Consider the following 11,524-nt stretch of genomic DNA (forward strand, 5'->3'; position numbering starts at 1 on the left):
GGGGTGGTGGTGATGGTGGTAATGGTGATGATGGTGGTGATGATGGTGGTGATGATGGTGGTGGTGATGGTGGTGGTGATGGTGGTGATGGTGGTGATGATGGTGGTGATGGTGGTGGTAGAGACAACACTAACATAATCAATTATATCAAATACTGAACAACAAATGGCTATCGACAGAACAGGGTTCTCCTCTTACCCAGCTCTGCTCATTTTTGTATTTCTCGAGTCCTGCTTTGGTTTGATTTGGTTTGAATTTTTATTTTATTTTATGCATATTGGTGCTTTGCTTGCATGTATATCTATGTACCATCTGCATGCCTGGTTGGTGCTCATGGAGGCCAGAAGAAGCAGATCCTCTGGAACTGGAGTTACGGATGGTTGTGACCAACCAGGTGGCTGCTGCTCTTCAGGAAGAGCGAGCGCTCAATGCTCCTAACCACTGAACCATCTCTCCAGCCCCATGGTATGTGTGTGTGTGTGTGTGTGTGTGTGTGTGTGTGTGTGTATGTGTGTGCTTCTAACCACTGAACCATCTCTCCAGCCCCACAGTACGTGCATGTGTGCATACATGTGCACATGCACACGCATGTGCTTGCACGTGTGTGTTTTACAAAGTGCTGTTTTAACAACCCTGTACTAAGCATATCTCTGGTGCCATTTTACTGACTGCATGCTCTAACTCTCCCTGTTGCAGTTGCTAACTGGCACAACTTCCTCATCAGCAATATACCTTCCATGTTGATCTGTAACCTTTGATATTACCAAGGTAACCATCTGGGTGTGCCGCGTCCATATACGACAGGGAGTTTATACTCCTATTATTCCTCTGCCTGAGGTTCCTGGTGTCTCTCCTCCCCTCAGGCCTCCCTATGTCCCCAGATAGGTCCCCAAATGAGGCTAATTAGTAACCTGCAATGCCCCGTAAGTGTTCAAGTGAACCGAAGAGTTGCCGTTCCTTCCCTCCAAATCAAAAGCTAGAAATGATTAAACTCTGCGGTGGGGTGGGGGGGGGGGGCTTTAGCTCCTAGGAAAGGCTCCTGAAGGAGAGAGCTGGTGCGACTCCAGTGAGTCAGGGAACAGCAAGGAAATCAGCCTCCTTCTGACCAATCAAAGCACACAGCACCGCCTTCATCCCCAGCGACTGCCCTCAGCAGCGTCCTAGCAACAGTGCACAGGACTCTGCGCAGCCAGCCCCTCCTTCAAGCCCACCAGTTCCGGGCATCACCATGGGCTCTGTGCCTGCCACCCAAGCAGAGAGAAATCCACAACGGTGCCCACAGTCTCTGTGCTTAGGCTTGTGGGCCAAGGACTGTAGAGGCTCAGAGGCCTGGGTGAAGGCGTCCAACACTGGTTACAGGGAACAGATTCCCTAGCAGCCTCTTGGATTTGTTTCATGAAGTCCAGTCCCGGCTAAAGGGCACGCATCTTGGTGCTGTTCTGAGAGTCACACTTGTGGTCTCTGTCCTTTCTAAAAGCTTCCGGCACTTGGTGTAGCCGTGCACTGAGCGTCACTTTAATCAGTATAAACGTCAGGCTGGGGAGATAGCCCGATGGTGAAGCAAGTGCTATGTGAGCGTGAGCGTCTGGGTTCAAAACCCCAGGACGCATTTTTAAGCACGTACCTATGAGACCAATGCATCTATGACAAGGAGACAGGAAGCGAGCAGGAGAATCCCAGAAACTCACAGGACAGCTAGCTGGTTATGCAATGCTGCACAGCAAGAGACCCTGTCTTAAACAAAGTGGGAGATGAGGATTGACATCAGAGGTTATCCTCTGACCTTCATACATGCGCCGTGGCACATGCGCACGCAAGCACGCACGCACGCACGCACGTACGCACGTGCGCACGCACACACAATAATACAAATGAGATGCATGAGACACTGAAGTTCCGGCAGCAGGTCTGGACAGTGAGTTTAGACCAGAGTTCCAAGGGATGATAACTGCATGTAATTCTGATGCTGAAGGTTTGATGATGGGGGAGCTGTTAAATAACCAAGTGACAAAGACCATTGTTTTAGAGAACAGTAGTTCCCAGCAGGCCAGGCCGACAATCAAAATGGGGCCAGTCAAAACGGGGCCAGTCGCAGGGCTGGAGAGATAGCTCAGTGGGTAGGAGCACTTGATGCTCCTCCAGGGGACCAGGATTCAATTCCCAGCCACATGGTGCTTCACGCGCATCTGTTCCAGAAGATCGCATACCATCTTCTGACCGCTGAAGGCGCCAGGTATGCACACGGTGCACAGACATACATGCAGGCGAAACTCCCATGCATATAAAATAAAAATAGAAATCCTAAAAAGAAAAAAATAAGATGAAATCAGTCACACTACAGTTTGACCTCCTCAGTGTGAAAGTAGCTGCTCCCGAGACCCTTCAAGACAGCAGGGTGGAAGAGGCACCGCTGCCTGCCTGCCCAGGCAAGCGTCAATGGGAATAATAAACCCAGTGTTCCCTGCAGCAGAAACCTAAAGTAAGCTGAGGTCCCCACACCTCTGTTTTTCTGCCCTGCCTCCCAAGGACAGTCACTTTGGAGCTGACAGGCTGCTTAGAGTGTTCGTTGCCTAATTTTAGCCTGTCTGTAAAACCATCCCCTCCTGCTTGACCAGAGGAATCACAGCCAAATTTGAAAGAGAAAATAAACCGGGAGCACCATAATTGTGCCTCTTTTGCTGGCTGAATAATATTCCACTGTACGGACACGCCTCGTTTTGTTTACACATCAGTAGGTGGACTTGGAGTTGTTTCCACTTGGGGCTATTTTGAATAATGCTACCAAGAACATTCTATGTGCCTCTGTTTAGACATGGTCTCACTTCTCTGCGGGTCACATGGCATTGCTCTGCTCAGAGTAAGGAGGAGCTGCCCCTGGCAGCAGCATCCGACATTTGTTACAGTTTGTTGCAGTTTTTTGCAGTTTGTTGCAGTTCCTTCCCTTTGCTGTTCTTGCAGTCTGCATGTCGAGCTGGCAGGAACACAGTGAGTGGCTACTTCCTGGCAGGCCGGGACATGGCTTGGTGGCCGGTGAGTTCACCTCTCCTCTGTCCACAGGCCATCTGCATCCCCGAGGTCACTTCCTGTGCCTCCTTCAAGGTCCCTGTTTAAGACCAGCTCAATGGGATAGGCCTGGGCTGGAGGGGACCCCCAAGTCAGCTGTGTAAGGACAAACTGCTCGAAGTTCTCTAAAGGGCTTTGGAGTCTGAAAACTCTATTTCTTAGCCTGTGGGTGCCTCAACTTGCACCTCAAATCCTGGGTTCTTCATGTGTGAAGAGGGAGTGCCCTCCTTTCCCCCTTGGACTGCCAGGTTGGAGGAGGTATTTCTGGGTCAGGTGGGGCTGAGGTCATGGACTTACAGTGATCACTTTTCTTCCCTCTGCAGATTGGAGCCTCGCTCTTTGCAAGCAGTGAGGGCTCTGGCCTCTTCATCGGACTGGCAGGCTCGGGTGCTGCTGGTGGCCTGGCTGTGGCCGGTTTCGAATGGAATGTGAGCCTCAGAGGATGGGCACCACCTGCGAGAGGGTCAGGGCAGGGGACACAGTCACACTGACTGGCCCCTGGATATGGTGTGGTTCCCAGGGTCTGCCAGGCTGTGGGGCACAGCATGCCAGGACAAGTGTGTGGTAGACATGGACACGCTGGGTGACTCCACTGACCAGAGAGACCCATAGAAGGGAGAAGCGCCAGCTTCTTACAGCAAAGCAGGAGGGGCTGGGGTAGCCTCAGCACCACCAGGCTCCACCACATCTGACTGTGTGCCAAGATAGGGCTTTCGGGAGCTGTGCCCACAGCCCTTTCCTGCCTCTGTTCCCACAGGCTACCTATGTGCTTTTGGCGCTGGCATGGGTGTTTGTACCCATCTACATATCTTCAGAGGTGAGTCTGGGGGCCTTGGCAGAGGCTGGACCCTCACCAAGTTAGCAGGGGCAGGCAGGACCTCTGAGACATAATGTCACAGGGCTGGGTTTACTGACATTTCTGTCGAGCAATTACAGCTGGTCCCTTTGGCCCTTACTGTCACACGCAACTGGCCCACCATGGCCAGCACGCTGCCTATCGGGGCTGATGCTCCAGGCAGCCCCTTGGTAGTACGTATACCTGTCTGCATTATCTGAGACTCTCCTGTCTCAGCCTCAGTCCTTAATTCGCTGAGCCAGCAATTCCCTTTCCCGAAGCTTCTGTGCTTTCTAGGTGCAGGGCTTGGCCTGGGACGGATGAGCCCCGGAATGGAGCTGGTTCTTCCCGATACTCATGTTGTATGAGAACACTTAGCCCTCATCCCTTCTGCCTACCCAGATCGTCACCTTGCCTGAGTACATCCAGAAGCGCTTCGGTGGCCAGCGCATACGCATGTACCTATCTGTCCTGTCCCTGCTGCTGTCTGTCTTCACCAAGATATCGGTGAGCTGCCCCAGCCTGCTTCTACATGGGAACATCCAGGGTCTAGGGACATACGGTGCATGGGAGGAGCCTTAGAGACTAGCTTCTCTGGCAACCGAGGGCCAGGGAGAGGCAGCATCTCCCAAGTCTGAGACAGCTCCTCCTGATGCCCAGTTCGGGGAGGGTGGGGGATGAGATCTGAGCTATTCAAAGTGAGCCAGGAACTGGGTGGTCGTGGCACACTCCTTTAGTCCCAGCACTTGGGAGGCAGAGGCAGGTGGATCTCTGTGAGTTCGAGGCCAGCCTGGTCTACAGAGTTCAAGGGCAGTCAGAGCTGTTAGAGAAACCCAGGGGACTGAGCCAGGATTCACCACTAGAGGGAGCCAAAGGCCTCATTGTGCCTGCCAGTTCCAGGTTCTAAGTCTTCGCTTAGGACCTCACCCTGGAAATAGCGAAAGCAGGAACCCCATTTTCAGCGACAGAATAGGAGGAACTCAGGGCCTGTCTGGGGCAAGCACCTGGTTTTACAGATAGGGAACTTGAGGTTGGAAGGAAGGTCATTGGTTTTGTGGTAGGCCCATTACAGTTCCTCAGGATTGCCTTGCTCCAGCAGCTGCAGGCTCCTGAGAGGAGCTTGGACAGGAGTCAGTGATGAGGGAGCTGGCCCAGCCTAGTCTGCTGCCTCCTGTGAGGAGCACAGCCAGTTCTCAGGATCCGGAGAGGTGGATGCTGTTTCCCATGGCCTCAGCAACATCCTGCCACAGTCTTTTCTAGGTGTTCCCAGAGAATCATGATGGCTTCTCTCTCTCTCTGTCTCTGTCTCTCTGTCTCTCTCTGTCTCTCTCTCTCGCGCGCGCGCGATTCCTTTGCAATCTGGAGGGATCTGGCCTTGAGTTTGACTGTCCCTCTCCCACTCTTCCTCTTACCCCCACCCCCTTTCTCCCAAAACCCACCTCCTAGAAGTCAGGCAGAAGGCCTGATCCTGGCCTGCCCAGGGCCCACTCTACGTGTGTGTGTGTGTGTGTGTGTGTGTGTGTGTGTGTGTGTGTGTGTAGTCAGGAGGTGGGGATGGAAGGATACACAAGGTAATCCTGGGGCTCCAGTAAGAAAGAGATGTGATAGTCAGGGAGGATGCCAAGGAAAGAGATGGGGGCCATCACTAAGAACATCTTTGGGGTAGGAGACTGAGGAGAAGCTGGGCTGGCCATGAGAAGTGGCGGAGTCTGAGGCACACTGGCAGGTAACATTCATAGAAACAGTCAAGTGTCACTTCTGGCTCTGGGACAGACAGACTGCTCTGGAGGGGACAGGAGACTGCGGCCTTAGGCTGTGGGAGGTCAAAGAGCCCCAGAACTAGCAGGGTATCCACAGCCACTGCCAGGACAGCTCTACAGAATCACTCAGCTGAGCTGGGGGAGAAGGAAAAGGGAAATGGACCGAACCTTGGGGTGCTTCCTTCCCCATCAAAGGCCTCACACGGGGAGACTCCAAGTGGGCCACTGGGCAAGACTTCAGAGGGCAGAAGGAAGCACGGGAGGGGCCTCAGAGACAAGCTCAGCAGCAGCTGGTGAGTCCTTCAAGGTCGTGGTGACTGGGCCAAGGTCAGCTAATCTCCAGGTTTCTGTCAGAACCACAACAGCCAGGATGTGGCTTCAGACTCTGCCTTGTGGGTGACTCCGAGTTACCAGCTGTAAATGGGGAGCAGTCACGTCAAGGCCTTGCCTCAGCACCAGGCCGGGCCGCCTGCTGAGGCTGAGGGGAAGCGGGAGGAGGCACTAATTGCTGCGCTTCGTTTGGGAGAGGCTGGGCCCGCCCTGGGTCTTGGCTTCAAGTGTGGAGCTATTTGAAGTGCGTGGGCCACAGTAGGCCCAGACACAGAGCCCAGGAACGCCCTGCCTGTCTGAACAGCTTGTCCAGGCAGAGGTCACAGGGCCCTCCCGCTGCTATTGTTCAGACAGGAGCACCAGCAGGCAGAAGATCTACCATGGCCGGTGTGGAAAATCACAGCCGGTGCTCAGAGCCAAGAGTCCAAGCGCAGTTCCATCACTGTGGGGCTCTGGAAAACAGGGGAGCGAAGCATGACACCACATACCCCTCAATAAAGGCTAACCAGGGCTCACAAGGTGAGCCATCATGGCTTACAAGGAGATCCGTCACACCACAGCACCTCTCCCTCCCCCGTAGAGCCACACACCGCATGCACGTCAGCCATATTGGCCTCCATGCACTGCACAAACACCAGGCAAGCCTGAGTTTCTGCCTCAGGTCCTCTGCCCTCGCTGTGGACCTCCACCACACGCTCTTCCCTGGGGATGCACGTTGTGCCTTTGCCTCTCTGGACTCACAAATCTCTCCTCTTTTACCCCTGTCCCTGCACTTCTAACCCCTTTATTCTCTCTCCCTCTTTCTTGAGACCTGCAACATTTTCTGGGATTATGAATTAACTGACTTAGAAAGTTATAGCTGAGGGTAGTGACTCATCGCTGTCATCCTAACATCTGAGAGGCTGAGGCAGGAGGATGATGAAGTCAAGGCAAGCCTTGGTTACAGAGTAAGAAAGACCCTGTCTGAATAAATCAACCAAGAGAGAGTGTATCCTCACCAGGCAGTGGTGGCACATGCATTTAATCTCAGCACTCAGGAGGCAGAAGCAGGCAGATTTTTGTGAGTTCGAGACCAGCCTGGTCTATGGAGTGAGTACCTGGACAGCTGGAACCCTGTCTCTAAATAAATAAATAAATAAATGGAAAAAAGAAAGGAAGGGAGGTAGGTAGGAAGAAAGAAAAGAAGGAAGGAAGGAAGGAAGGAAGGAAGGAAGGAAGGAAGGAAGGAAGGAAGGAAGGAAGGAAGAAACAGCCAGAGCCTGGAAGCCCAGCCCCCTGCCCAGCAGTTATGGGCACTCTGTTATTCTTCTTGCATAAGGCAAGGACAGGCAAGGCTGGAGGGCTGTCAAGGGGCAGGGAGGAAAAATGGGGGTGGGCATTTGGAAAGAGTCTGCAGTGGCAGGGGTGGCGAGAGGGAGAGTGTGGCAAAGACAAGCAGGTCCTCTTCTGAGCCACCTTCCCCCCACCTGAGACAGCACCCACAAAATGGGCAAGGCCCTAGATTGGGAACATGAGTGACCGCTGGAGGGGTCCCAGGAGTTCTGTGCAGCTCCTCAGAGGAATGAACACAAGAGAACGGGGAAAGGATGGCAGGCAGAGGGCACAGACCCCGGTCTCCATCAGCTCCTATGTCGCAGCAGGAAGAGCCCATTCCCATCGGATGGAGGTGGAGTGGGCTCCTTTGGAAACACCAATGCTTCAGCTCAGAGCTGTGAGCCCAGGGGCGCTGCCCCTTACAGATGTCTCCCCGCTCCCCCCCCACCCCCCTCCCCGTCCGCTGAGTTCAGGATGGGCTGTGAGACAGCGTGGGGAAGGGGGTGCTGAGCTCAGTACTGATCTCCTTGAGGAACCCCAGAAGCCTGAAGGCCCAGGGTCCTGCAGCTGAAAAAGATGGCCTCATCTTCTTCCTGGGACCATGTGACCTTAAGCAAGGCAACTGCTGTCCCGTGTTGGCAACTGCCTGTTAGGGGCTCGTGAGCATTATGGGAGTCATGGACTATGGTGCCTGGGGTACAAACATGTATCCCTTATCAAGGCATGCCAGGCTTTCTGGGACAACAGGGCTTGGAGAACCAGCTGGGTACCAGGGTAGGCCAAGAACTCTTGTAGAGAGCTTGACAGGAGTGGCGATGTAGCTGAGGAAGAGGGGCGAGGGGAGGCCTGTGATCAGGTGAGTCTGGGCCAGTCAGACCCACTGCAGCAGTGGCGGCGGCGGCGGCAGAGGCCTGGCTTGTTTCAGGCCTGAGGGTAGTCCTTCCTTTAGGACGAGGATGCCCGTGCTGCCCTTTGAGCAGTGTCTCTGGGTTTTGCCATGACAGACAAGTTCCTGCACTCTCTTGGCCTCCATATCTCATGTCTTTGGGGAATTAGGGGAGACTCTGTGGCTTCCCCATATCACCAATAAAAGGCAGCACAAAGGACAGGAGGTCCCAGGGAGGGTCCCCATTTTCTGCACCTTTAATGCCAGGCTAGTGGGCTGTAGGGATGGAGGGCTGAGTGCAGCTGGAAACATGTCTGTTCCGCACCTGATGCCCTACTTTAACAGCTAAGGACCACAATGACCCAGGAGGAGGTGACCTGCTCAAAAGGTACAAAAGACTGGGCCACCTAGGACAGCCCCAGGTCCCCACAGCAGTTAGCTTCTATTGGTAGGAGGTGGAAGCCTAGGCTGGGCAGGAGGTGTTCAGGCTTCGCCAGTGCAGTCTCTCTTGGGACTGTAGAGCTCTTCCTGGATGATGAGCAGGCCTTCACCCCATAGCTCTGTGCCGTCGGCCTCCCAGACCCTGTTCGGCTGTTCTGGTGGAAGGCAGGGGGGGCACCGTGGATGAGTTGTGGGTCAGATGGACAGCCTAGAAGATGAGAAGCAGAGCAGACAGTCCCAGGCCCAGGAAGCTAAAAGCCTAGAGGTAGCGCGGTGCTGGGAGTGAGTGCTGGATAACAGCTAGGAAGGGGACTCCTGGAATAGCTCTCCTGAGGTCTCCTAGCCCCCCTCTTACTCCTGGTCAAGCCTCGGCTGGCAATGCTAGGTGCAGATACCTAGCAGGGAGCTGGCTTTGAGAAGTCTCCCCCTCCCTGAGCCTCAGCCTCTTCAGCCACATGAAGCGAGGTCTTTTGTCCTTGAGCTGGAGGCTGATCTCTCCACTGTCTTTGCCCAGACCAGTCTGTTCCCCCGACACACACACCCAAAGCCAGGTGCCCAAATGAAGGCTTCAGCAGTCACCTGAAAACACCACATTAGAGTTTCCAGATGGGGAGACCTCTCAAATGCAGGAAGGAGCCAATAGGGAGAGCTGGGGTGGGGGGGAGATGGGCATAAGAATAAGAGGCTATGGTGCCAGTGATGTGTGTAGAGAGGTTTGTTACACAGCAGGGCAGAGATTGAGATGAGAGGCACGGATGGGAGGAGGAGCACATGGGAAGGTTTGGGGAGAGATATAGGGAAGGTGTTTTTTGCGAGGAGTGTTAGGAACAGGGTCATTGAACTGAATTCCCCTCCGACATCCTGTACCATCCCTGGGGCCTAGATTCTGGAGTCCAGAGCCGGACTGGCCGCTCTAACAGCCAGGCCCTGAGGAGCTCAAAGGGTCTGGGGCCCACATCTCCTGGGCCTCAGGAAGGCTGGGCTTTGCGCCAACTTGATCCACACAGCTGGGGGCTAGGGTGACCTATGGCCTTGCACCTTCTTAGGGACCTATTGGTCCTGAAGGCTGACCTTGAGCTGCCCTCTCAGGGCTCACACAACACAGAAGGGCAGGTTTGGAAACAAAGTGGACAGGGCAGAGCCTGTCTTCCAGTCCTGGTCCTCCACAGTTGGTGGAAAGAAGGTCCTTCCTCAGGCTGCCTGTCCAGCCAAGCCCTGGGACCAGCCTCTGACACACCTATCTGCAGGCCAGTCCTGCTCAAGGGCAACAGAACTGCCTTCTGCACGACTTCCAGCTACTTCAGAGGCGCATTAGTTTGAGTCTCTGGGGGAGTTCCTCTTGGATGACTCCTTGTCATGGTCCTTTATGGAACTGGGGGGACAAAGCTCTTTCATATCCCCCTGGGTCGGGGCCGAATTCAATGACAACACGCTATCTGGTGGGCTCTGGCCACTTTGAATTTTATTGTGACAGTAACATTCGCCATACACCTGAACATGACACACAGCTGTCCACAGCCAGTTCTCTCTCTCCCACCCTCAGCTGCCCCACCAGGTGATGAACAGCTTGTGCGGTGTGTCTCTATTCCTCTCCCCCGGGAAACTTAGACTTAACAGTGGCTGAGGCCGAGTCACAACGCCAGTGTCTCTGAGTCCTGTATCTCACTACAATGTCTGACTTCTGCCCAACTCTCTCCCCAGATTGACCTGTATGCAGGAGCCCTGTTTGTTCACATCTGCCTGGGCTGGAATTTCTACCTGTCCACCATCCTCACCCTCGCCATCACGGCCGTGTACACCATTGCAGGTACGGTTCCTGAAAGCCCACCAGGAACAAGGAGCCAGGGATACATGCAGGGAAACCTTCCCACAGCATGGGGGGCCCCTGGGAGTGGCCAGTTCACAGGTGTCAGATGGCTAACCGCTTAGGTACTTTGGTGCACAGCTTTCCCATCTCCAAGGACAGCAAACCCACCAGCAGGTGATGCTGGTCAGACAGACTCTCCTGGCTCAGGGATGGGACACTTATCCAGCAACCTTGTTCCCGGCAGGGGGCCTGGCCACTGTGATATACACAGATGCCCTGCAGACGGTCATTATGGTGGTGGGCGCTGTCATTCTGGCAGTCAAAGGTGAGGTCTGGGGGCTGGGCAAGGGTGGGCTGTCCCAGCACCCTGGAGTTCTTTAGGTTAAGCCACAATGGATCTGCCCCACTACTGGCCTCCTTGGCTGGTAGGCTCTGCTTCCTCCTGCCTATAGGGGCGCAGTGGTGAGGCGCTGCTGAGGCTCCCTCAGGGCTAGGCAGGCCCCACAGCAGGCAGCCGCGCAGGCATACAATTAGTAGACCACAAAACAGCTGAGGTGTTTCAGCCAGCGCTTAAAGTCATGTACAGAGTCCTAGGAGGTGCTGTCTCCCGTCAGACAAAAGCCTGCAGGGAGGGAGGTATGCTGGACAGGTAACACTAGTCTAGAATCAGACAAGTGAGTTCTACTGATGCCCTGGAAGGGAAAGAGCTGGGGAGGCAGGGAGGAAAGATAGGTCCTAAGGTGGGTGGTTTTAAAGATGAAACCTCAGCTCAGGGTCTGAGACCCTGTGGCAGAGGCTACCCCTGGGCCTCCTCACAGAGATTCCTGGTGAAATAGACCCTGGCCTACCTAGGCTCCTAGCCCCACACCTCGCTGAGAAAGGAAGCCTGGGTGATGCCAGAAGCTGTCCTACGTCCAGGTGTGCTCCTCCCAGGGTAACAGCCTCCGTCTCCAGAATCTCCGGCAGGCGAGGGGTCGCATGGCCGTGCACAGGCTGGACGAGAGGGCAGTAACTATAGACACTGCTAGGCCAGGGCTTGGCCTTGCACCACCCAACCCTGAGGTAGATAAGACATGTCCTGGACTCAG

General features: G+C 54.5%; 1 protein-coding gene across 3 annotated transcripts in view; it reads left to right on the forward strand.

The window, feature by feature from the left end:
• Slc5a10 (solute carrier family 5 member 10) overlaps positions 1-11,524 on the forward strand; it is a 50,071-nt gene that overhangs the window by 2,389 nt on the left and 36,158 nt on the right. For 2 of the 3 annotated variants that reach the window (XM_013347092.2, XM_005349903.2), the window contains exons 2-7: positions 2,959-3,030; positions 3,387-3,491; positions 3,821-3,880; positions 4,301-4,405; positions 10,331-10,436; positions 10,681-10,761. In XM_013347092.2, the coding sequence (XP_013202546.1) occupies positions 2,959-3,030; positions 3,387-3,491; positions 3,821-3,880; positions 4,301-4,405; positions 10,331-10,436; positions 10,681-10,761 (529 nt within the window). The remainder of the gene's footprint in view (positions 1-2,958; positions 3,031-3,386; positions 3,492-3,820; positions 3,881-4,300; positions 4,406-10,330; positions 10,437-10,680; positions 10,762-11,524) is intronic. The other variant, XM_005349902.2, reaches the window with a different exon arrangement.

The sequence above is a fragment of the Microtus ochrogaster genome, chromosome 7 (genome assembly GCF_000317375.1).
Source record: "Microtus ochrogaster isolate Prairie Vole_2 chromosome 7, MicOch1.0, whole genome shotgun sequence".
NCBI lineage: Eukaryota > Metazoa > Chordata > Mammalia > Rodentia > Cricetidae > Microtus > Microtus ochrogaster.